The 26,974-nt window shown below is 43.5% G+C and overlaps 1 protein-coding gene across 2 annotated transcripts; it reads right to left on the bottom strand.

The window, feature by feature from the left end:
- Positions 1–2,010: 2,010 nt before the first annotated feature.
- LOC115458068 (cathepsin K-like) lies at positions 2,011–18,961 on the bottom strand. 2 transcript variants are annotated; one of them, XM_030187877.1, is made up of 8 exons: positions 18,854–18,961; positions 13,543–13,669; positions 12,009–12,131; positions 11,766–11,918; positions 10,656–10,874; positions 7,508–7,673; positions 5,609–5,714; positions 2,011–2,835 (listed from the first exon to the last, which is right to left on the bottom strand). In XM_030187877.1, the coding sequence occupies exons 1-8, from the start codon at positions 18,913–18,915 to the stop codon at positions 2,736–2,738; spliced, it is 1,056 nt and encodes a 351-aa protein (XP_030043737.1). In that variant the 5' UTR covers positions 18,916–18,961; the 3' UTR covers positions 2,011–2,735. The 2 variants fall into 2 exon arrangements, with proteins under 2 accessions (XP_030043737.1, XP_030043738.1); XM_030187878.1 differs by lacking the exon at positions 18,854–18,961 and adding an exon at positions 17,372–17,533.
- Between the last annotated feature and the right edge of the window lie 8,013 nt (positions 18,962–26,974).

The raw sequence follows: 26,974 nt of genomic DNA, 5'->3' as shown, positions 1-26,974 counted from the left end.
TTCAGTGCAATTTGTGATGAGTTAATGAAGTATTTTCTTTAACTTCTAATCGGTTTGTTTGCTTTTAAATGTAACTGAACTCTGAACGTCTCTGAAATGAATAGAGAGTAGACGGGGTTGAAGCCTGGCTTACTGAAATTACGCTCACAAGTTTCCAACTTACCTGAAAAGTCCACAGCAGAGTCAAACCCGAACTCTCTGGGTATCTATTACTATGTTTTATATGAAACACGAAGTATCAAGCGTCAGGAAAATGCAGTTGCATCCAGTGTACGGAGCCAGACACGTCGTAGATTGAAAACACAACATTTTGTGAAATGAAAGCCTGCTAAAATAACTATTAGTACTACTACTTATCATTTCTAAAGCGCTACTAGACGTACGCAGCGCTGTACTTAACAGGAGCCCACATTGATAACTTGTCCCCTTAATTACAAAATAGATAGGACCATTATTCCATGTGGAACTGCTCTTAGCAGGTTGTGTCTGTGAAGGTGACAATGGGGGAGGGGCCAGGTGATTACCAGAATCTTCTCTTTAAAGTGTCAGGGTTGCAGATCCATAAATCCTGCTGAAGTGTCTGTCTGTCCTGGAAGGAAGAGCACCAGAGGAGAGAGAACAAACAGGTTCTAAGCTCATTTTTTTCTGTTAAATGCTTGGATTGCTGTGGGTGACAGTGATGTGACACAAAACTCCAGAAAAAAGACCAACTGTTCAAGTCTCTAAATCCACTCTATCCATGCCGCTATTGTGTACCATTTACCACCTCACTAGTGTTACGGAACACACGGCCCAGCCACCAGCTTTCCCTTTACCACCTCACCAGTGTTACGGAACACATGGCCCAGCCACCAGCTTTCCCTTTACCACCTCACCAGTGTTACGGAAGGCACGGCCCAGCCACCAGCTTTCCCATTACCACTTCACTAGTGTTACGGAAGGCACGGCCCAGCCTTGGGGTCATCTTTGACTCTTCTCTCTCCTTCTCTGCTCATATCCAGCAGATTGCCAAGACCTGTCGTTTCTTTCTTTACAACATCCGTAAAATCCACCCCTTTCTTTCCGAGCACTCTACCAAAACCCTCATCCACACCCTTGTCACCTCTCGTTTAGACTACTGCAATCTGCTTCTTGCTGGCCTCCCACTTAGTCACCTCTCCCCTCTCCAGTCGGTTCAAAACTCTGCTGCCCGTCTCATCTTCCGCCATGGTCGCTTTACTCATACTACCCCTCTCCTCAAGACCCTTCACTGGCTCCCTATCCGTTTTCGCATCCTGTTCAAACTTCTTCTACTAACCTATAAATGTACTCACTCTGCTGCTCCCCAGTATCTCTCCACACTCGTCCATCCCTACACCCCTTCCCGTGCACTCCGCTCCATGGATAAATCCTTCTTATCTGTTCCCTTCTCCACTATTGCCAACTCCAGACTTCGCGCCTTCTGTCTCGCTGCACCCTACGCCTGGAATAAACTTCCTGAGCCCCTACGTCTTGCCCCATCCTTGGCCACCTTTAAATCTGGACTGAAAGCCCACCTCTTTGGCATTGCTTTTGACTCGTAACCACTTGTAACCACTCGCCTCCACCTACCCTCCTCTCTTCCTTCCCGTTCACATTAATTGATTTGATTTGCTTACTTTATTTATTTTTTGTCTATTAGATTGTAAGCTCTTTGAGCAGGGACTGTCTTTCTTCTATGTTTGTGCAGCGCTGCGTATGCCTTGTAGCGCTATAGAAATGCTAAATAGTAGTAGTAGTAGTAGCCACCAGCTTTCCCATTACCACTTCACTAGTGTTACGGAAGGCATGGCCCAGCCACCAGCTTTCCCATTACCACCTCAGCAGTGTTAGAGAAGACACGGCCCAGGCCACCAGGAACTCTGCCCATGGGACAGATTTAGTAAAATCCATTAACACATCTAGTCAAAATCATGCACATTTCTGGATAACGATGAGCACCTTATTGAAATACCCTGTGAAGTTGAGCAAAGGTCTGTATGAAACCAAAGATAAGTTTCACCCAAAGTCACCGAGTTATTTGTTTATTTAAAACTGTGTAACACTCAATCTAGGTAGGTAACAATAAAAACATATATAAATTTTATACCCAGATAAACCAACCAAAAAAATCCCCCCCCCCCCAAGACATAATATATTCGTGTATCACAGAAAAAAAAAATATACAGTGCCATGATGATCATTAACGATCTGAAATTTGTAACCAGTAAAATGTAGTTACCTTTTGCCAGGACTATTTGGGGCCAGGGCAGCGGTGGGGGAGGTGAAGTGAAGGTTTCCATTTCCCAAAATGGTAGATCTGGGCACACTGTGATCACTTAGGGTGCCAGATGAGAGTTTTAGGATACCAGCCTTTGAGATGGCCAAATTTGCTTTCCCCAGGCCCAGTCTCGCACAACCCAGCTTGGAAATGAGTTGACATCAGGAATTTTGCCCAAACCTAAAGCTTTATTGAATTTGTAGCATTATTGTTAAACCTCCTCTTGCTTCTGAGGGTTTCTGAATCTCTTTCTGCTGGGTCGTTCCAACAGCAGAGTACAGGTTTCATGGAGATTTAGGGAATTGAGGTCAGTCTGAAGGAGAAATGTAGTAGAGGTTTGGAAAACAAGACTTTCAGTCCAGAATAACAGACGTCATCAGACAATGAATTTGTAGGCAGCGTGCACAGATGTGGAGGTACCAGCCCCCAAGGACGACAGCCTGGGTATACCCTCAGGTCACATTTTAGGGTAGCTGGCTAGGTTGGCAATCCCACAGGCATTGTTCTTCTCCCTGGCCATCAAAATGTAACCCTTGTTACCCCAGTCTTCTCCCCAGCTAGGGCAATAAACAAAAGAGAGAAAGCAAAGGTGAGAAGCAAAATTTAACACATGCCAAATTATATCTATTTATAACATTCACCATAACAGGCTTCATGTTCGATGGCTCTCCTAATTGCAAAGTTAAGCTTGGGTTTAAAAGCACACATAAAATAACTTTTGTCTTTAAGCACGGGTTTGAATATAAGGTCGCCATGCAATTAAATAATAAATAATATCAAAACACTGGCACAGAGTTAACCACCGTGGTGATAACATGTTACGCAAATATTTTTGAAAGCATAAAGTATATCCATAACACATACTCCAGAAAGCTTCTTTCTCCTGCAGCCAAATGTGTGCATGTTATGAACCCACCTAGAGCATTTTGAGAGAGAATTTACCAACTCATCTATCAATGTTACGAGGGGAGGAGCTTCCAGCTACGCTTTTGAAAATTCACCCCAAAGACAGACCATGAGGTTTGGTTTGCATTTTAATTGCCTTTTAACCTGTACAATTAGACAATTCCAGAAGGGGCAACAGGTTTTATAGAATTGGGTCAAAGTAGTTAATGACTTTATAATAATTGCAGTTCAGTTGGGCAGTCCTAAGACTAGAAACCATGTATCCTTATTGTCGGTACACCCATTTCTAACTAATGAATTAACTTGTTGATTTTGCCAGCACCGCTCCATGTCATTAAACTGTTATTCAAGTTTGACTTTCAATACTCCATCCCAGAGTCTTTTAAAAAATTTTATTTATGAAATTTTCAAATTACATATTGCAGTAAAACAACACCGTAATAACACATTCCAGAACATCCAACCAGGTAATAATTGTATCAAGGAAAAAAAAAAGAAAGAAAATAAACTGTTATTGCCTACAATGAAGGAAAAAAGGAACCAAGAAAGGAAAAAGAATAGAATATTAATTCAAGCAATATAGATCACTACATTCCCCTAGCTAGCCCTTAGAGTGATTCTAAGCCTGAACTCTCAATTCTTCTTTTACCACAATTAAATTCATGAATGAGTTGTTTTGGGGCTCTAAAATACATATTTTTCCTGATCTTTCTACAGATTCACAGAAGAGATGTAAGAGAGGCATGACTTTTGTGATAAACTGTCCTTGTCAATGTATATTCACGTTTGAGGGTAAAACATTCTTTCATAGAATCCAAATCGCCTCCCAGAGTCTTTACATCTATATAGTAGCATATTCTTTCATAGAATCCAAATCGCCTCCCAGAGTCTTTACATCCATATAGTGGCAGTAAGCAATGGAAAAGCAGGGCTGCAGGATGAACAAGCACCAGGTCTGGATTGGAAACTCAAGTGGAGGAGTAGCCCAATGGTTAGTACAGTGGGCTGAGAACCTAGGGAACTGGGTTCAAGTCTTATTGCAGCTCCTCGTGACCCTGGACAAGTCAGGAGGCAGACTCAAGAAACAGGGGGCAGAAGGGGAGCAGACTCAAGAAAAATGTCAGGAAGTATTTTTTCACGGAGAGAGTGGTAGATACTTGGAATGCCCTCCCGCGGGAAGTGGTGGCTATCAAAACAGTAACAGAATTCAAAAATGTGTGGGATAAACATAAAGGAATTCTGTTCAGAAGGAAGGGATACTCAGAAGCTTAGCGGAGATTGGGTGGCAGCACCAGTGGTGGGAGGCAGGGCTAGTGCTGGGCAGACTTCTACGGTCTGAGCCCTGAAATTGCAGATACAAATCAAAGTATACATATAAAGTAGCACATATGAGTTTATCTTGTTGGGCAGACTGGATGGACCATACAGGTCTTTATCTGCCATCATCTACTATGTTACTATCAGGCTTGTTTTAAGAGAAGGACGCCCATCTTTCGACACAAATCGCAAGATGGGTGTCCTTCTCACAGGGTCGCCCAAATTGGCATAATCGAAAGCCGATTTTGGGCGTCCTCAATTGCTTTCTGTCGTGAGGACGACCAAAGTTCACAGGGGCGTGTCGAAGGCGGGACTGGGGCGTGCCTAACACATGGGCGTCCTCGACCGATAATGGAAAAAAGAAGGGCGTCCCTGACGAACACTTGGATGACTTTACGTGGTCCTTTTTTCCTTACGATCAAGCCACAAAAATGTGCCCTAAATGACCAGATGACCACCAGAGGGAATCGGGGATGACCTCCCCTTACTCCCCCAGTGGTCACTATCCCCCTGCCAGCCTCAAATATCATACCCAGCTCCATGACAGCAGTATGCGGGTCCCTGGAGCAGTTTTAGTGGGTGTAGTGCACTTCAGGCAGGCGGACCCAGGCCCCTCCCCCCCATACCCGCTGAAATGTCGAATTGAAGTAGTAAGACTTGATTCCCTTTGCATAAGTATTGACATATGACTACATATGTTTGACACATGTAGTCAGTACAAGGAGCAGTGTTTCGGTACTGTGTTCTGTTCTGAATCCGAATTGAGATTGGTGTAGTGTGGAAAATTTGTCTAGATATTTGGAAAACTGTTTGCTTACATAAGAGTCCAGGATTTTTGTAAAGAGGGGTACGTTAGCCACCGGACGTAAGTTCGAAAAGTCTGTGTGTGGCATACAGATTATTCACGGAGGTTTGCAGAGATAGATATGCATTTCAGAAGACTAAATAAGTTTCCATACTCCGAATCCTGGTTAGAGGCAGGGGAATCAACCATTTGTTCTCTTAAGGGTCCCTCGAGCCCTATCTTTTCATGGTGTCCAGGAAATAGAATTTGCTAACTTTTTCTCCTGTATATCATGAATCTTTCATCTCAGCTAAGTCTTCTACCTGTTCTTTACAATCCAGTACTTCTTGCCCTTTTGCACTCCATACCCAACAACAAGGACTGCGTGATTAATATCTTCTTCGCTGCACTCTGGGTCGTAATAAACACCTGGAAGAGAAAGAGAGGCCAATGGGAGTGATCAACCAGGGCAACATTCAGATTCTTAATGCAGGAGTTTTATCTGTTCTATACAATCAACCTACTGTCCATTCGCTTCATCCAACCGCTACCGTCCATTTACTTTCTAGTTACAGTCATCCATTCTATGCAACCAATGTGTTCACCATTGACCTTATAGTTAAATCAGGATTTCAACTGTCCTATATGTGTGTTTGTTTGTTGCTGTCCCATAATCTTGAGGGTTTTTATTTTTTTAAATAATTGTTAAAGAAACAAATAACAGCATAGTTATCGACTAGTATTCTGAAATATATTAAAACTAGTTCAAATGCCACAGGTATTACAACATTGTAGAAATAAACAGTAATATAACAGTGAAACAATTATAATCATTTTTTTTAAATGTGGTTCCTCCACCCCTTGGTTATCTCTCCTCAATCAAATTCCTCCCTCCCCTCCCACCACCTCAATAAACCACCTACACACCAAATCCAGTATTCTTATTCTGAACTTGGAAGAAAAATATCCCCTTCTCACCCCACCCCCACCAAACCTAGTTAATAATTCAAGACCCAACAGTGTGCCTGTTAAGACACAGCCATCCACACTTTTTAGAACATAGCCCACCTCAGTGGATCATTCCACTTAACTCTGTATCTCTTCCAAAATATCACTGTATATACTAAATTCAGCTATTGTGTAACTGTAGATGGAGATTCCTGTCTTCATTACATTTTTCTTTCAATAACAGCATGTACAAAAGTAACTCTTTCATGTTTGCTGATGTTGTGGATTGAGTAGTAGAAAAATCATGGAAAAGAAAAAAAAATTGAGAATATTTTTTCACTCAAAGAATAGTTAAGCTGTGGAACTCGTTGCTGGAGGATGTGTTAACAGTGGTTAATGCATCTGGGTTTAAAAAAGGTTTGGACGAGTTCCTGGAGGAAAAGTCCATAGTCTGCTATTGAGATAGACATGTGGGAAGCCACTGCTTGCCCTGGGATTAGTAGTATGAAATGTTGCTACTATTTAGGTTTCTGTCAGGTACTTGGGACCTGGATTGGCCACTGTTAGACGCAGGATACTGGGCTGGAAGGACAATTGGTCTGACTCAGTATGGCTATTCTTATGTTCTGATATTAACCAAGAGATGTAATCTTATAATTCAGAAAATATTACTGCTCACCACCATCCAAGAATGTCGAACAGATGTACATGCCCAGATCATTATCCCAAAATGGTCCTTCATACTACATTTAAGACAGGAATCTTCTTGAGCAATACCTCTATATTATCTTGAGTTTATACATACCAGTGAGTAATTTATGCTTTAACTATATTAATAAATCTTCTAGCCAAGCCACCCTATTATAGCCAATGAACTGTAACTAGCCCAGTGAAAAAGAAAGAAAGAAAGCAGAGTTGTAATAAAGTTAAGAGAATAAAAACAAGAGGAGAATCTTGGCTGGAACTTTGAGAGAGAGGGACTGAAAGTCCACCCTCCACTGGTCCCAGAGGAAGGAACTATAAGAGGCAGAGGGAAAAGAAACACGGGCTTCCAAGAAAGGGAAATTCAGATCCGAGAACCTCTCCAAGATGAAAAGACCAGTTGAAGCAATTAGGAGGAGAAAGTCAGAAGCCCAGGGGAGATGATGTCTGCCCAAAGCTGGAGAGGTGGCCAGAGAGTCATTAAAAAAAAAAAAATCAGTCACACCAATCTATCATTCATTCTTCTTCCACCATCCACTCTACTCTTTTAAGGGTTATCTCTTCTGTCCTACCTTTGCTGTAGGACTGAAATGATGGCAGACTGGCATCAATGCCCACCGCTATGGGCCCCACTTTAGCGACGGCACTCTTCAAGGCTTTTTCACTGCCCAACTTGATCTCCTTGTAGCCTTTGCATTTTGCTGCTTTGCCCACAGGATTATACTGGCAGTCTTGATCCTGATTCAGAGAAGATAGAAAACAGGTGAAATGTCTTTGTGAACTGAGATGCTTTTAACAATGACCTTTGAGATCACAGGGTATTTCTTGAATATTGACGCTCTGTGCGGAGCTTTTCGGTTGTTGGCTGTTGATCAGGGCGTTTCCGATTTTGCTGCAGGTTTCAGTGGTCTTGTCGCATGGATAGTTTGTTCTGTAGAAAGTAGGTTTTTCAACTGATTTCACTTCTGAATACGTATCTCCTTATCTTTATTAAAAGCTTATATACCATTTTACAAAGCAAAAAAAAGAATCCAAAGCAGCTTATATACAATTTCAACCATAAAAACGTGCATAACAATAAATTCATAAACAGTAAAAAAATATCTCCAGCATTAAATCATTATAAGCCTTCCTTTAATCTTAGACGAGTCATGTTTTCCATTTCTTTTTAAACAGCTTCTCATTAATTTCTTTCGTAAGATCTCCCGGCAAGTAATTCCACCAGGTAGGTGCTATAAAAAAAATCATCCTAGCTCTGTTTATCTCCTCGAAAGTGGAGATTGTCCTGATTAGATCGTGATGTCCTTCCTTCTATTACGTGCTTACACTATAAACAACTATTCAATTCTTTATTCTCATATCAAGCATATGTCTGCAATAATTTGCCTATGACCATTAAAGAAGACCCTTTTCGTAAATAAAACAAAAACATTTTTTTCCAGCAAATCTTTTAGGATTTATACATGTATGTGGAGGGGCATAATCGAAAGGGGCGCCCAAGATTTCCTGAGGGCGTCCTCGCAGGACGTCCCCGCAAAGGGCCGGGGAAACCCGTATTATCGAAACAAGATGGGCGGCCATCTTTTGTTTCGATAATACGGTTGGGGACGCCCAAATCTCAACATTTAGGTCGACCTTAGAGATGGTCTCCCCTAGAGATGGTCATCCCCGATTTTTGGCGATATTGGCAACCGAGGACGCCCATCTCAAAAATGACCAAATCCAACTCATTTGGTCGTGGGAGGAGCCAGCATTCGTAGTGCATTGGTCCCCCTGACATGCCAGGACACCAACCGGGCACCCTAGGGAGCACAGCAGTAGACTTCAGAAAAAGCTCCCAGGTGCATAGCTCCCTTACCTTGTGTGCTGAGCCCACTAAAACCCACTCCCCACAAGTGTACAACACTAACATAGCCCTTAGGGATGAAGGGGGCCACCTAGATGTGGGTACAGTGGGTTTTGGAGGGCTCACATTTACCACCACAAGTTTAACAGATAGGGGGGATGGGCCTGGGACTGCCTGCCTGAAGTGCACTGCAGTACCCACTAAAACTGCTCCAGGGATCTGTATACTGCTGTCATGAAGCCGGGTATGATATTAGAGGCTACAAAAAATATTAAATTTGTTTTTTTTAAGGGTGGGAGGGGGTTAGTGACCACTGGGGGAGTAGGGGGAGGTCATCCCCGATTCCATCTGGTGGTCATCTGGTCATTTAGGGAACATTTTTGTGGCTTGGTCATAAAAAAAAAAAAAGGACCAAGTCAGCCAAGTGTTCATCAAGGACGCCCTTCTTTTTTCCATTATCGGCCGAGGACGCCCATGTGTTAAGCACGCCCCAGTCCCGCCTTCGCTACGCTTTCAACACTCCCCCGGGAACTTTGGTCGTCCCCGCGATGGAAAGCAGTTGAGGGCGCCCAAAATCGGCTTTCGATTATGCCGATTTGGGCGACCCTGGGAGAAGGAAGCCCATCTCCCGATTTCTGTCGAAAGTTGGGCGCCCTTCTCTTTCGAAAATGATCCCAATAGTAACATAACATAGTAAATGATGGCAGATGAAGACTTGTATGGTCCATCCAGTCTGCCCAACAAGATAAACTCATTACACATGGTGTGTGATACTTCCTATGTATACCTGACCTTGATTTGTCCTTGCCAGAGAAGTCTGCCCAGCACTGGGTTTGCTTCCCAATTACCGGTGTTGCCACCCAATCTCCACTAAGATTCCGTGGATCCATTCCTTCTAATCAGGATTCCTTTGTGTTTATATTATATATTTACATGTATCTTGATTTTAAACTGTAAGTCCCAATGATTGTATTGGTTAAATTTTGATTGTAAACCACCTTTGACCTTTTTGCTGGGATTGAGCAGTCAATACTCTGGGGAAACACAGCGGATTGCATTGTATTGTATTGTATAATCTGTCACACGTATAACCCAAAGTTGCATTTCTCAGGGCTTTAAAACTTAACAGCTGTATCTTAAACTTCACCCTCAATTGTATTGGGAGCCAATGAATGTCTCTCAAAAGACAACAGACAAATGTTTGAGGTCTTTGGTGTTCCAAGAGCACCAAACCTGATTTTTTGTGTCATATCCTATATAATAAAATGCACCTCCAACATTCTGAAGCTGACTGCATGGCTGAGGCATTCCTGCTCTCTGTATCCATCTCCTGAATTGACATCACGTACTTCCGGGTTCCTCACAAGCAGAAGTGACCAACCACACGAGGTTTCTCGGCCTCAGAATGCTGGAGGTGCATTCTATTAAATAGGATTGGTCAGTTCCTTGAAGCACAGCCAGAGCTCAGCGTCCTGCACAGTAACGCTCAGACACCAGAGAGAGGGAGGGGGGAGGTATCTCTGTCACACACACACACTATCACATTCACTCTCTATGTGTCACACAGTCACTCACACACTCTCTTGGTCTCATACACTCAGTCTCACATTCTCACACACACTCTCTCTCTCTCTCACAGACACACTCACACCCAGACTCACTCTCTCTCTCTCTCTCTCTCTCTCTCTCACACACACACACACACACACACACTCGCACATTCACTCTCTCAAACATACACACTCAGAGGAAAACCTTGCTAGCGCCCGTTTCATTTGTGTCAGCAACGGGCCTTTTTTACTAGTTACTAATATAAGGTGTGGTGTGACTTTTTGCAGTATCAGTCATTCGAAAGTGTGGATGTGGACACTCACCTCCCCTACGTAAGGATAAGCATCTTCTGAATCAATACCGCGGTTCTCCGCCACGTATTCAAAAGCATTGGTCATGTAACCTCCCCCACAGCCGTCATTCTTGGTGACACAGTCCACGAGATTCTGTGGGCTCAGATTCACCAGTTTCCCAGTTTTCTTCTTCAGCTGCCCCTCCAGGGCCCCTACAGAGCTAAACGCCCAGCAGGATCCACAAGAACCCTAGTGGGGAAAAAAAACAGAAGGGAAAGCATGAAAGGAAAAATGAAAAACCTGATGAGTTCAGAGCTTTGGCTTGTGGTGGTGATAAAAAGCCAGTTGGGGCAGGCAGCGAACGCGGCTGTGCCGCAGACCGCTGAGCATCAGCGTGAGCAGGAAGAGCAAGAAGAAAGAAGAACAGGAGGCAGGCTGCGAACGCGGCTTCGCCGGAGACTGCGCTGAAGAAGACTTTGGCTGGCGGGGGTTGGGGACCCCTGCCAGCCAAACCAGGGGCCCGGATGAAATTTGCGGGGGGCCAGCCCCCTGTAGCTACACCCCTGCTTAGAGCAATTCGCCCTGGGTACAGAGGACCTACCGGCTGTGCATCTGCTTTTCCTGTAGACAGAGATTTGTTAGAAGATGAATGTGTTAGTTTGAAAATCCACCAGTTGATACTCAAGACCGCAGTGGAGAGCAGCTTCCAATCCACGGGATGAATTAACTCTGGCTATCACAGCTCCCAGTCCTGGCGATCTGGGTATGATCACCGAACTGGAAGTTAACTGGGCTCTGGCCGATATTCAGACCGGTGCCTGGTTAACTCACCACATAAAGTTAGGACAGCTGTTGTGCTTCGCCGTAAGCAGAGTGAAAATAGCAGCTTAGTTTGTTCTTTGTCCAACTCCATCCCCGGACCACCCACAAAGTAACCAGTTGTGGTTGAGGCAGTTAGGTTCAGTGTCACTAAATATCCCCAGATAGCCCTGCACAAGAGAATTACTTTGAATATCAACCCTCCAGTCTACAAATGTTGTATCCAAGCCTGGCATTCCTCCCTTCAATGTGGCTATTAGTCTATATGTACTACTGGAGTCCAGTATGTCAATCTCGTGTATCTCTTTCACCACACCTTACCTGATTGCGCACAGGGGTGACATAACCCTTCTTTCTGTAATCAATGGAGTCAGGAGCATTATATTCCCTATCATCGGGGTCCGTGATGTTGGAGAGTCTACTCCTTGGTGGAACTTTTAACCCAGTCATTGTTCTCATGACCTCCTCACTGGTCTAAGAAAGGAAGGAGATAGATGCTAGCATAAACTTGATGTCATCTGCCGATGAATGGGGGAGGGGAGGGGAGGGTGCAGAAATGCTTACCATGTCTCCTAGGTGGTTCATGGCTAGTTCGTAGGTATGCTTTCCCAGAGAGAACTCCAGGTTATGGATAGTGATGTACTTCAGCTTTTTCTCCCAGATGAGTCGCCGCTGCAGCTCGTCCACCTGTGTGAACGGAGAGAGAAGAGTAGAACCTGGCCTGCAAAGTTGCTCTAATATTTCAATACCTCCACAAGCGTGGTCTGCCCTTCTGATGACAACTGGAGCGTTACCCGGGAGTTCAGATCTTGGAATACTTCATTGTTACACATTACTGTCTTGTTGTGTTAGTTCATTTTCTGTAGCTTAAGCTAGTTTTTGACGTGTAAAACATGGTCCTATTTCTCTGTTCTTATACCCCCTTACAATTTATGTGGGGCCTGCAAGCAGATTTTTAAAGTAAAACTCTCCCAAGGAGTTCCTCTATGAAAATGCTAAGAATCCCTGAAGTAAATCCCTGAGTGTTTAAAGATTGGTCCAAACCTTTGTGTGACATAACAGCACCCATGCGTGAAGCTACCTGCAGAGGAGCAGGGGGGCAATTTTCAAACCCCTGTTTTACCCAAGTAACTGCTTCACCTATATTCCATATGATAATATGTTTTGTGGTTTGTTACTTTGCTCATACATTGTTACTCTCTGTATTGCTATTTCATACCTTGGCATAAAGCTATTTATAAATGGAAGTAAATAGAAAAATATTCTCAATTCAGTGGAAACTTCATATGTTACCTTTATGTTGCAGCTTCTCACCATGCTGTTATATTGTTACTTAACATATAGGTTATACATTAATCTCATGTTACAGACATATTATTACTCAGCAGATATGTCATATGCTTGTTCCTGTTCTATTATTACTTAGTAGATCCTCTAAGTAACCCTTATGTATCTCTTTCTCACTTTGTTCAGTAGATCCTCTCTGTATGTAAACTGTATCTAACTCTTTCTCACCTTAATATTACGTTATTACTCAGTAGACTCTCTGTGCTTTAAATCTATTGTAACTCTTTTTCACCTTGCTGTTATACTATTACTCAGTAGATCTTCTCGGTATGTAAAGCTTGTGTATCTCTTTCTCACTTTGCTTAGTAGATCCTGTTTATAAGTAGTATGCAACTTGCTGCTATGTTATTACTCAGTAGATCCCCTCTTTAAGTAAATCTTGTGTATCTCTTTCCCACTTTGCTGCTACGTTATTACTCAGTAGATCTTCTCTGTATGTAAGTTGCGTGTAACTCTTTCTCACCTTAATATTATGTTATTACTCAGAAGACTCTTTGTGCTTTAAATCTATTGTAACTCTTTTTCACCTTGCTGTTATACTATTACTCAGTAGATCTTCTCAGTATGTAAATCTCGTGTAACTTTCTCATCTTGCTTCTACATTATTATTCAGCACATTCTGTGTGTAAATGTATTGTAACTCTTTTTCACCTTGTTGCTAAGTTATTACTCAGTAGAATCTTGTGTATCTCGTTCTCACTTTGCACAATAGATCGTCTCTGTATGTAAATTGTACGTAACTCTTTCTCACCTTGCTGTTATATTGTTTGTTGTAGGTTTTTTTCCATTCTTCCCACTGGGAGTCCAGACTTTCCTCTGGGTTCTGGGCTGCCAGCACAGTGGGCAACAGTAGGACCACAGCATTAAACCACCACATCCTGGGTGTGGAAAGAAAAAGGCAAGTATAAAACTTACTACAAGTGGGGGAGGGGTATTTCTATAACAGTGCACCTATGTGGTGCCTATTCTATATGGGAAAGGAGGCATCCAAAGAATACGAGCATGGTACCAGAAGACTGGAGGGTGGCCAATGTAACGCCGATTTTTAAAAAAGGTTCCAGAGGACGTAGCGTTTGGGGGGTGGAGTAGGAGGGGGTAGGGGGTAGTGGGATTCGGGTTGAATTTTGGGGGGGGGGATTGCATGGTGGAAGTAGGGGGTTGATTTTATTTTATAGGGTACAGGCGGCAACTCAGTTTTGTTATGCAATTCAATAGACAATTACAATTGATACTCTGAACCTTCAATAAAATGTTGAAATATATAAAAACGGTCTGGCTGGGAGACGGGTGGCTATAAGGAACAAAGCCTCCGGCCTGGCCTCTTAGCTGGACTGCCAAATACTGTATGACAAAGAGGGTGACACTGATCTGCGATTTATGTGTCCCTTGTATATAAGATTGCCTTGAAAGGTGATTGCATATGCTTTATGTACTGTTATTTTAATATATAGATTCGCTGATTACAATCTTGGGAGAGGGTGGGTTCTGGGAAGGGACAGGTTAGGAAGCACAATGTTAAAAGGTTGAGGATATGACTATTAGGCTGTTCTTACTTAGATATTGTGATTTGGCACTTGGTTGTACTTGGAACGTGTTGACAAGTTATTTTGCTATACCATCAATAAAAAAGTTGACACACAAAAAAAGGTTCCAGAGGAGATCCAGGAAATTATATACCGGTGAGTCTGACGTCAGTGCCAGGCACTTTAGTAAAAAGGGTTCCATTGTTCCCAAATGTCCAGCAACTGATTCCAGATATGAGGGACAGGATAACTCTAAAAAAATAAGAGCAATGGAAACCAGGACTGAAAGAGCCTGGGATAACTCAAAAACAAAATAAACAAATAGCAGAGAATGACACCAGGGCTGAAATAACCTGGGTTAATACTAAAAAAAAAACAGAGAATGACACCAGGGCTGAAATAACCCAGTCTAATTCAAATGAGATAACAGAGAATTACACCATGGCTGAAATACTACTACTACTCATCATTTCTATAGCGCTACTAGACGTACGCAGCGCTGTATACTTGAACATGAAGAGACAGAGCTTACAATCTAATTAGGCCAGACAAACAGGACAAACGAGATAAGGGAATATTAAAGTGAGGATGATAAAATAAGGGTTCTGAACAAGTGAACAAGGGTTAGGGGTTAAAAGCAGCATCAAAAAGGTGGGCTTTTAGCTTAGATTTGAAATAACCTGGGTTAATACTAAAAAAAAAACAACAGAGAATGACACCAGGGCTGAAATATCGGAGATAATTAAAAATAGAAACGACACTCTAAAAGATAAATCTAGTGAATGCATTATAGATTAGTAATGGGTGTGAGCAAAACGATAATCCTATATAAATAGTGGAATTTCTCATTAAATAGAAATGTTTTTCTACTAAAGTGAAATTGCTCAGTCTCAGCTCTCCTTCTAAACAGGTAGATTTAAAAAGCTTATAAGCAGCTGGAGTGGCGGAGGCAGAGCAGTGAACAGAGAACCAAGGGAAGCCGGGATCAAATTCCATTGTAGCTCCTTTTGACCTTCCCTACCTGTTGATGTTAGATTGTTTACTGATTTATCGGATTTCCAAAGAAGGGGAAGACATTCAAGTGGAGGAGCAGCTTAATGGTTTCAGCAGTGGACAATAACCTGAGGTCACTTAACCCTCCACTGAATTAGATCGTGACAAGATCTAGTACAGCTGAGTGGGACTCACTTGGAGCCTACTACTGAAAAAGCTAAAGAGTTAAAGCCAGTCTAGGCAGTACCCAGTGCTAAATAAGTGCTTAAAAGAATACGTACCTAATAGATTATGAATGGACAATTTGGCCAGGTACTTGTGACCTGGGTTGGCCACGGCTGTATTACGGACGCTGAGCTTGATGGACTTTCACTCTGTCCCAGTATTGCAATACTAATGCACTCATGTTATTGAGACAGACATGGGGGGAGCCAGAGAATGTGGTAAAAGCAGTTAGCTTAGCGGGGTTTAAAAAAGGGTTGGCTACCTTCCTAAAACAAAAGTTCATAAGCCATTTAGATGGACTTGGGGAAAATCCACTGCTTATTTCTAGGATAAGCAGCTTAAAATGTATTGTACTGTTTTGGGATCTTGCCAGGTACTTGTGACCTGGATTGGCCACTGTTGGAAACAGGAAGCTGGGCTTGATGGACCTTCGCTCTGTCCCAGTATGGCAATACTTATGTACTTAACCCTTTAGTGTCCAATGTTCCAATCAATCTGTTCCCATATGGCTTATTTCGGGAACATTGGACACTAAAGGGTTTTTAACTGGATGTCTGACCAAAATGTATTAATTTCAGAGGGACCAGAGGCATTTAAGGGAATGGTCCAAATGTAGGCAATATTCTGCCACTATCTGCCACTATTTGGCATAAATATACATAAGGGGGTTAATTCCTTGGTTATCTTTATTCAGTAGCCCTGGCTTTGAATATTAACCCCAAAGTTACCAGTAGGAGACTGGTCAGACTTCAGAAAACAGCCGACAGCCCAGTTTGGCTTCTTTTAGCTGGTTTAAAGTATTAGCCCAGAGAGGGCTGGAGTTGCCATGTAGACCCATGGCACAGCTGTAAATCTGTAGCAGGACAAAAGCATGTTCCCAGTGTATCTGCTCTGTGAAGACCCTCTCTTATCTCAACAACCTGTGAGATAAGAGAGAAATCAAATAAAAAAACTCAAACGAGAGCACAGAGGGGTGGAAGCACATCAGCATAAGCACTGCCATGCTGGGAAAAGACCAAAGGTCCATCAAGCCCAGCACTCTGTCTCCAACAGCGGCTAATCCAGGCCCCAAGAACCTGGCAGAAACCCAAAATTTAATAATGATCAATGGACTTTTCCTTCAGGAATCTGTCCAGACCCCCTTTAAACTCAGCAAGGCCAGCTGCCCTCGCTACCTTCTCTGGCAATGAGTTCCAGAGTCTAACTACGCGCTGAGTAAAGACAAACTTTCTCCGATTTGTTTTAAACCTACCACAGTCTAATTTAAAACAAATCGGAGAAAGTTTTTCTTTACTCAGCGCTGGATGGCCCATGTGGGTCTTTATCTGCCGTCATTTACAATGATAGCACTGGTACTGTGTCCTGTGCTAAGGCTGTTTCCACAACACAAGGAAAGAGATTTAATAAACAGCCTGTACAGTTTTTATTTCAGCTGCAGACTGGACAGAGACCCTCCCCCACAACCTCTCCCACCCCCATGAGGTCACCAAATCTCACTTATCAGTTACTGGGGTCCTCAGCCAACACGGTTGAAAAGTTAGATGAAATACTTGGATCCACCCCTTCTGGGGTATTTATTTTCTGTACAAATATCTGCCACATTATCTGACAGTCTGGTAAGAGAATACAACACAGTAACACCCAGGAATGCAGAAAGGATCATTTGGAGACAGCACCCTCCCTCCTCCCAAAAGTTGATGCTGAATAGTTCTCCCTCCCAAAAAAATAAACCTCTGGAAAAACACACTTTGAAGAGCTGTTAATGTCCTGAAACTTTCTCTACCCCAGCCCTTGCTGATTAGAAACATCATTGCCCCCTTTCTGCAAGCAATCTGGTACCTGGTACACAGGGCTGGGAGCCTCTTGCTAGTCCAGTCCCGGGACTAATACGCCTTTTGGGAAAAGTCTTTCAGCGAGGCTGAGCCGGAAGATCTGGGCTGCTGAACTCAGGGCTCCAGCTCTTGGCTCGGCTTCATTTGCATGTGATTTCCCGACAAGAGGTTCGTCATCAGCTATCACAACATCCTTGTGAAAAACGGCAGGACTGGATCCTCCAGAGCTTCTCCTCCCCCTCCCTTCCCCCTCAACCAAGTTTATACACTTATTTTAAGAGTTCTCCGTGACAGGGACAGCACTCCCCCCACCCCACCCCCAGTTTCCTGTGGAGCTCAGGGGCTGAATCTGTGGTTTGCAGGAAAACAATCTCTGGAGCATTTGTGTAATTTGTTTATATATACACTTAATTGTAGACTTTGCATGTGTATCTTTATAATTTATTTGGGGTAGGGGTAGTAAAAGGAATGTATATCAGCATTGGAAGGAGATGGGAGGTGGAGGAGGAAAAGGAAGGGTGATAGTACCAAGGATATTGAGGTTTGTGGGATCAAGGTTCAGGAGTAACATAGTAGATGACAGCAGATAAAGACCTGTACGGTCCATCCATTTTGCCCAACAAGATAAACTCATTTGTGCTACTTTATATGTATACTTGACCTTGATTTATCCTTGCCATTTTTCAGGGAATAGACCGTAGAAGTCTGCCCAGCACTTGCCCCGCCTTCCAACCACCGGTGCTGCCACCCAATCTCCGCTAAGCTTCTGAGGATCCACTCCTTCTAAAGAGGAGGTGGCAAAAAATACTCGTGTACTACTTCTCCGGGTCCCTCCCCTGTTCTCCTTTCCTCCTTTCCTTTCACATCTCCCACCCCATACTTGTGAACCCTCTGGGAAACACATCTCCAGGCACCGATCCCTCTTGTTCAGACATCCTAGTGCCAATCCCCCTCTACGTTCACCTGCCTTTTTTCTCCTACCTAGGCTGTCCGCAGTTACTACCCTGATCTAAGCCCCATGTCCCTGATCACCCCTGTGGGCAGATGTTTTGCCTTTTTCTCTCTACCCAGCTGCTTTGCATTTGGTTTCCTGTCTGAAAAGACTTGTTTAGGTTAGTTTACTGGCATTTGACTAATGTACTGTCTTTCAGAATAATCAAAGCAGTGTACAATTCAAATCAATCAATAAAATAAAAAATGGAAAGGAACTCCAACCAAGTAGAGAAAAGAGGGCAGGCAGGAGAGAAGGAGCAAATGCTAGCAATAGGCCGAACAGAAATCAGGGCTAAGGACCTCAAGAAAAGACCTCAGAAAATCTTGGTTAAAAGCTGACGTGAAAGAGGCCATTACAGCTTCAAAGCATGGAAAAAGGACTGAAATGAAGAAAATAAGAAGCAACACAGGCACTGGCAAGTCAGATGTAAAACATTAATAAAGAAGGCTAAAAGAGAATATGAAGAGAAACTTTGCCGCAGAGGCTAAAACTCACAGTAACAACTTTTTCAGGTACTTTAGAAGCAGAAAGCTTGTGAAGGGAATCCATGGAACCATTAGATCGTGAAAGAGCAAAAGGGGCACTCAGGGAGGACAAGGCCATAGCAGAGAAATTGAATTAATTCTTTGCTTCTGTCTTTACGGAAGAAGATGTAAGAGAACTGCCTGTACTGGAAATGGTTTTCAAGGATGAAGATGCGGAGGAATTGAAAGAAATCTGGGTGAATCTGGAAGATGTACTGAGCCAAATTAACAAATTAAAGATTAGTAAATCACCTGGACTGGATGGCATACATCCAAGGGCACACAAAGAACTCGAGCGTGAAATTGGTGATCTGCTGTTATTAATATGTAACTTGTCATTAAAATCGTCCGTAGTACTGATGGTCTTGAAGACCTGTTTGAGGATAGATTCCCCAGGGCTGAAAATTAATATGTGGCACCGCCCAGTGAATCCATATAAGAGTTAGACATAAGAGGGCAAAGCTTGCAACTAGATGAAGTTTACAGCAGCCAACAGGGCCTTGCCTAGGGTCTCCGGCGCCCCCCTGCAGTTGGCCCCCCCCCAAAAAAAATGATCGCTACACTACCCGCCCTGCCCCCCCCCAAAAAACGATCGCTACACTACCCGCCCTCTTCCCAGATCCTTTTCCTTTTTTTTTTGTTTAAATTTACCTCTGTCCGGCGGCAGCGTAGCGTTAGTGAGAAGGAGGCGGCGCTCCCCCGCCTCGATGTGTCAGTCTTCCCTTTGCTCAGTGTCCCGCCTTCTTCTGACGTCATTTCTGATGTCAGAAGAAGGCGGAACTGAGCGAAGGGAAGACTGACACGTCGGGGCGGGGGAGCGCCGCCTCCTTCTCACTAACGCTACGCTGCCGCCGCCGCCAGACAGAGGTAAATTTAAACAAAAGGAAAAGGATCTGGGAAGAAGAAGGCAAGGTAAGCATGGTGTGGCGGGACGCCCCCCAGAGGATGGCGCCCTCCTGCCATGCTTACCTCGCTTACCGTGTTGGCACGGCCCTGGCAGCCAAAGTAATAATTACTGGGAATTAAACTAATGCTGCAATAACTGGAAATAAAAGCTAGAAATAACACTTATTACCAAATCAACAGCTGAGGTTAGCAGAATGATAGAGAACACGGAACTAGGCTGTGTCCATGATCAGAAACTTTTTAATTATAGCCTGTTTATGAAAAATCATAGCTTTGTCAGCACTGATTGAACAAAGATCAGCTGCCTGACCAGAAAGTTGCAAGAAGCGTAAACAAGTGAATTTGATAGATAAGTATGGGGGAGGGCAGAACCTAAAGTGTGTGTGTGGGGGGGGGGGGGGAAATTTTAGCTCGCCTCCCCTAGCCACCCCCTCTGCCGCTGCTTCCCTCCCCCCCCCCGCCACAAGGTACCTTTGCTGGTGGGGGTCCCCAACCCCCACCAGCTGAAAGCGTTAATCCGTCCCGTGCTGGTCTTGCACTTGCTTCCTCTCCTGTTTTCAGCACGCTGTACACTGCACGCTCGTTTTAATGAAAGTATGCACGGCTCGACTGGAAACAGGAGAGGAAGCAAGTGCTAGACCAGCGCGGGCGGGAAAGATAAATGCTTCAGCTGGAAGGGGTTGGGGTCGGGGACCCCTGCCAGCCAAACCGGGGGCCCCAGAGCCAACTTGTGGAGCCCAGGCCCCCCACCCCCCCATAGCTACGCCACTGGATTAAGCTTGTTGCTAATAGGGCAGATGGACAACTGCTGACATGAGTGAGTGATTGATTTTTGAAGAAGAATAATGATGATGTGGCAATTGATTGCTTACCAATAAAAAGGAAAAGGCTGAAGCCAACTTCGAGCCATTCCTGAGGAAACCATTGCTGTTAAGAGAGGGACCAGGAGTCGCTCCACATTGGCCTTTGTTTATATTCATATTTATTTTCTGTGGGTGTTTTATTCTCTTGACTTCTCCCTGGGAAAGGAATACGAACCAGTGGGTCCCCTGCTTGGGTGGGGGAGGTCCTAAACGATCAGTACCTGAAGAATGTAGGGTGGCCAACGTGACGCTGATTTTTTAAAAGGGTTCCAGGGGTGATCCGGGAAATTACAGACTGGTAAGCCTGGTGTCAGTGCTAGGCAAAATAGTGGAAACTATTATAAAGAATAAAATTACGGAATACATAGACGGACAGAGTCAGCATGGGTTCAGCTAAGGGAAATCTTGCCTCACCAATTTGCTTCATTTCTTTGAAGACGTGAATAAACATGTGGATAAAGGTGAGCCGGTTGATGTAGTGTATCTAGATTTTCAGAAAGCTTTTGACAGAATTCCTCATGAGAGACTCCTGAGAAAATTCAAGAGTCATGGGACAGAAGGCAAGATTCTGTTGTGGATTAGGACTTGGTTATTTTATGGTTACCTAAATCTCCACTACCCAATCTGCAAAGGTCTCAAATACAAATCAACTCATGGATCCAATTTCTCCTACTTAAGCACACAACTGTGGAATGCACTACCAAAAGCCGTGAAAACAATGTACAACCACCTAAGCTTTCGGAAATCACTAAAAACCTACCTGTTCAAAAAGGCATACTCCACCAACCCAACTTAAGTGCCTAAAAAATGTAAGCCACATTGTGGGATACAAATGCAGCAAAATAAATAAATAAACTCCGCAACACAACGAAACCAAAGCTTGTAACAGACTCTATATAACTCTTTTAATTCCCCAATGTGTCTATAACACATGAACTTTATCCGACCACATTAACTCCTTGTATCTGTTTCCATGCCGGAGATGGCGAACACCTCTACGGTACAATGTAAGCCGCATTGAGCCTGCAAATAGGTGGGAAAATGTGGGATACAAATGTAACAAATAAATAAAGTAACAAATGCAGAAAACAGAGGGTAGAGTTAAATGGTCATTTCTCTCAATGGAGGAGGGTGAACAGTGGAGTGCTGAAGGGATATGTTTGTGCAGCACTGCGTATGCCTTGTAGCACTATAGAAATGCTAAATAGTAGTAGTAGTAGTAGGATCAGTACTGGTACCGGTGCTATCTAAATGATATAAAAATCGAAACGACGGGTGAGGTGATTAAATTTGCAGATGACACAAAGCTATTCAAGGTTGTTAAAACACATGTGGACTGTGAAACATTGCAGGAAAACCTTAGGAACTTGGAAGAGTGGACATTCAAATGGCAGATGAAATTTTATGTGAACAAATGCAAGGTGATGCACATTGGAAAGAATAATCCGAATCATAGTTACCGGATGCTAGGGTCCACCTTGGGGGTCAAAACCCAAGAAAAAGATCTAGGTGTCGTAAATAATACGCTGAAATTTTCTGTTCAATGTATGGTGGCAGCCAAAAAAACAAACCGGATGCTAGGAATTATTAGGAAAGGGATTGTGAATAAGACCGAAAATACTATAACGCCTCTGTATCGCTCCATGGTACAACCTCACCTTGAGTATTGCATTCAGTTCTGGTTGCTTTATCTCAAAAAAGATATAGCGGAATTAGAAAAGGTTCAAAGAAGAGCAACCAAAATGATAACGGGGATGGAACTTGTCTCATGTGAGGAAAGGCTAAAGAGCTTTGGGATATTCAGCTTGGAAAAGAGACGGATGAGGAGAGATATGATTAAGGTCTATAAAATCCTAAGTGGTGTAGAAACGAGTAGAAGTAAATCAATGTTTTTTGCTGATTCCAAAAGTACAAAGACAGCCAACAGCAGGGTGTCTTAAGTGCATTCAGACATCTTCCTTAATGTGCCTTGTTTTCAGACACTATGAGCACAGAGTGGAGGAGTGGCCTAGTGGTTAGGGTACCGGTCTTGCAATCCAGAGGTGGCCGGGTCAAATCCCACTGCTGCTCCTTGTGATCTTGGGCAAGTCACTTAATCCTCCATTGCCTCAGGTACAAACTTAGATTGTGAGCCCTCCTGGTACAGAGAAATATCCAGTGTACCTGAATGTAACTCACCTTGAGCTACTACTGAAAAAGGTGTGAGCTAAATCTAAATAAAGATGCACCCAGGTGGTGTTAGGGCACCTGCGTTAACTGTATACTTCACAGGTAGTGTGTGCTACCTTCCTGTGTGCATCCACCCCATCCCGCACTAAGCAGCACAGAGGCTCTTATAGCATGTGCAAAAAGTCATACTAACTGCTTACTGCACCTTACTAAATATGCCCCATAATTATTTAAAACCAGCATCCATACGCCTATCTTATTGGAGGCGGTCGGGAACAAAAAGCATCAGAGTTCAAGAAAGTCTGGGGTGGGCACCGAGGACCTTTGGCAGTGATGAAGCAACGGTAAAGCCAGAGACGAGAAAAGCAAAATCGGTAAAGACTGGATCAGTGAGGTAGCTAGAACGGGCTTTTAGGTGGGGCCACGGTTCACATGAGGCACTGTGGATGTTGCCACTGTCTCCAATTGGCTGGATGGGTCTGACTTCAAATTGGAGGGGCCGTGGCCCACCCATGACTGCACTGGATGGACCTGGAGGGTTTCTTTAGGCAGTTTTCATCTTCACATCTCTTGTTCGTGTTCAACTGAAAAGTGGATTCAGCCATGTGCTTCCCATCACCTTCAGCACAGAGACCTGATTCTCTAATTTACAAGAAAACGCACGCCTCTGATGAACCCAGAAGGAGTAGATACGCCTCCAGCCCTTTTTTTTTTTTTTTTTTTTTAATACCTCAGATGTCTCCTATTGAAACCACCTGCTGTGGTGCTTTATTTCCTCTGCTCTGCTACTTCAGTTCTATCTGCTCATCAGAAAAGCGTCTGCACAAAATGGTGGTATTTCTTCTAAACTGCGATCGCAATCAGAAATTTAACTCATGATGGCATTGTTGGGTTTTCCCCCCCCACCCCCACTATGTTCACCTTTTTTTTTCCTCTGCTCTCATTTTCATAAAAAAAACAAGATGACACCTAATATCAGAAAAGCTGTATTTTAGGTCAACCAAAAGATTGTAGGTGAAACCTTTTTGTTGGACTGAGCTTGAAAACATTTCCAGAGCTGCAGGTTTGAAAGGAAGAGGATGGCGAAATGTACAAAAACTCGCAGATTGTATTTCAGTGGTGTGGAACGGGTAAAAGTGAATCGATTTTTCACTCTTTCAAAAGTACAAAGACCAGAGGACGCTCAATGAATGAAATTACATGGAAACACTTTTAAAAGAAATAGGAGGAAACATTTTTTTTCACTCAAACTTTCAACAGTTAAGCTCTGGAACTCGTTGCTGGAGGATGTGGTAACAGTGGTTAGTATATCTGGGTTTTTAAAAGGTGTAGACAAGTTCCTGGAGGAAAAGTCCATAGTCTGTTATTGAGATGGACATGGGGGTAGCCACTTCTTGCCCTGGGATTAGTAGCATGGAATGATGCTGCTAATTGAGTTTCTCCCAGGTACTTGTGAGTTGGATTGGTCACCGTTGGAAGCAGGATACTGGTCTAGATGGACCATTGAAGGATAGGAAACAGAGAGTGGGGTTAAATGGTCAGTATTCACAATGGAGAAGGGTAGTTAGTGGGGTTCCTCAGGGGTCTGTGCTAGGACTGCTGCTTTTTAATATATTTATAAATGATTTAGAGATGGGAGTAACTAGCGAGGTAATTAAATTTGCTGATGACACAAAGTTATTCAAAGTTGTTAAATCGCGACAGGATTGTGAAAAATTACAAGAGGACCTTACGAGACTGGGAGACTGGGCGGCTAAATGGCAGATGACGTTTAATGTGAGCAAGTGCAAGGTGATGCATGTGGGAAAAAAGAACCCGAATTAAAGCTACGTCATGCAAGGTTCCAAGTTAGGAGTTACGGACCAAGAAAGGGATCTGGGTGTCGTCGTCGATAATACGCTGAAACCTTCTGCTCAGTGTGCTGCTGCGACTAGGAAAGCGAATAGAATGTTGGGTATTATTAGGAAAGGTATGGAAAACAGGTGTGAGGATGTTATAATGCCGTTGTATCGCTCCATGGTGCGACCGCACCTTGAGTATTGTGTTCAATTCTGGTCGCCGCATCTCAAGAAAGATATAGTAGAATTGGAAAAGGTGCAGCGAAGGGCGACTAAAATGATAGTGGGGATGGGACGACTTCCCTATGAAGAAAGATTAAGGAGGCTAGGGCTATTCAGCTTGGAGAAGAGACGGCTGAGGGGAGACATGATAGAGGTATATAAAATAATGAGTGGAGTGGAACAGGTGGATGTGAAGCGTCTGTTCACGCTTTCCAAAAATACTAGGACTAGGGGGCATGCGATGAAACTACAGTGTAGTAAATTTAAAACAAATCGGAGAAAATGTTTCTTCACCCAACGTATAATTAAACTCTGGAATTCGTTGCGGGAGAAAGTGGTGAAGGTGGTTAGCGTGGCAGAGTTTAAAAAGGGGTTGGACGGTTTCCTAAAGGACAAGTCCATAAACCGCTACTAAATGGACTTGGGAAACATCCACAATTCCAGGAATAACATGTATAGAATGCTTGTACGTTTGGGAAGCTTGCCAGGTGCCCTTGGCCTGGATTGGCCGCTGTCGTGGACAGGATGCTGGGCTCGATGGACCCTTGGTCTTTTCCCAGTATGGCATTACTTATGTACTTATTGATCTGACCCAGTATGGCTATTCTTATGTTCTTATGAATAAGAGGGTGGGAGAGGAAATTCGTGTCCTTGCTCAGTCCTCTTAATGTTGGTTCTGAAATGAGTGATTAGATTTCAATGCCCTGCATTCTTGGGTCAGTTTCACGTTTCCTTTTAATATACTTTTTGTAATGTGTTGTTGTTCCAATCAAAAGCCTCTTATATTTTCTCAGTTGGATTATTGCAGTTCTGTCTTTGCTGCTATTTCTCCTACTTCAATGACAAGGGAAATGGGACTTGAAATACCGCCTTTCTGAGGTTTTTTTTTTTTTTGCAACTGCATTGAAAGCGGTTTACATATATTCAGATGCTTTTTTTGTACCGGGGCAATGGAGGATTAAGGATTGAACTACTAAAAAAACAGAAGCCAGGTTAATCTTTAGTCAAAAAAGTTATGATCAGGTTACACCTGGTTTGTGTTCCCTTCACTGGCTGCCACTGAAAGCCCCTGTGGAATGAAATGAGCTTGTTTTCTTTTTAAGATTGGGGATGGTGCAGCTCCTGAGCTTCTTTCTATTCACTTAACCTTCCATTGCATCAGGTACAAAATTAGATTGTGAGCCCTCCAGGGACAGGGAAATATGTAACACACCTTGTCAGGAAGTATTTTTTCACGGAGAGGGTGGTGGATATGTGGAATGCCCTCCCGCGGGAGGTAGTGGAGATGAAAACGGTATGGAATTCAAACATACATGGGATAAATACAAAGGAATCCTGTTTAGAAGGAATGGTTCCGCGGAATCTTAGCAGAGATTGGGAGGCGACACCGGTAATTGGGACACAAAAGGGGAGCTGGGCAGACGTCTACGGTCTATGCCCTGATCGTGACTAAATAGATAGGGATGGGCTGGAGTGTAAATTGTAAGGGGCTTCAATGTTAGCTTCAGAACTTAGTACAAGAACAGTGCTGGGCAGACTTATACCGTCTGTGCCCTAAGAATGACAAGGACAAATCAAACTCGGGTATAAAGTATCACATACCATGTAAATGAGTTTATCTTGTTGGGCAGACTGGATGGACCATACAGGTCTTTATCTGCTGTTGTTAACAATATGTTACCTTGAGCTACTACTGAAAAAGGTGTGAGCAAAATCCAAATGAATAAATAGTCTGATCTTTCATCACTTGGATTCCCTTTTACTAAGCTCCATGCGCCCGCAGCACGCACCCAAATGAGACTACCGCCAGGCCAGTGCGCCCTCCTGGTGGTAATTTCAGATTTGGTGCACGCCCACAATGCGTGGATGAAGTATTTATTTATTTTCTCCGACGCATGCCGACCGGTCACTGCATCTGTAGTGCCTGAGCCTTCACCTCTAGATGAATGGGTGGCGTTAAGGGCTCAGGCCGGTTTTGGGAGTGCGCTGGTTTCATTTTTACCGCAGGCCCTTTTCTCATCCCATTAAAAAAAGCCCTTTTTTGTAGATGCGGTAAAAACTGGCCCGGCACGTACCCAATACACGCGCCGAACA

This window comes from Microcaecilia unicolor, chromosome 14, assembly GCF_901765095.1.
Source record: "Microcaecilia unicolor chromosome 14, aMicUni1.1, whole genome shotgun sequence".
NCBI classification, from domain to species: domain Eukaryota; kingdom Metazoa; phylum Chordata; class Amphibia; order Gymnophiona; family Siphonopidae; genus Microcaecilia; species Microcaecilia unicolor.
This window is presented reverse-complemented; position numbering and strand designations above follow the sequence as displayed.

Bases quoted from the DNA above. Each gene is read 5' to 3' on its own strand.
- LOC115458068 (XM_030187877.1), bottom strand. From the start codon at position 18,915: ATGGTTCCATGGATTCCCTTCACAAGCTTTCTGCTTCTAAAGTACCTG. The intron at 13,670-18,853 runs GTGAGTTTTAGC...TTCCACACCCAG, and splicing joins TACCTGAAAAAGTTGTTACT to GATGTGGTGGTTTAATGCTG. The intron at 7,674-10,655 runs GTGAGTGTCCAC...TCTCTGAATCAG, and splicing joins CTTATCCTTACGTAGGGGAG to GATCAAGACTGCCAGTATAA.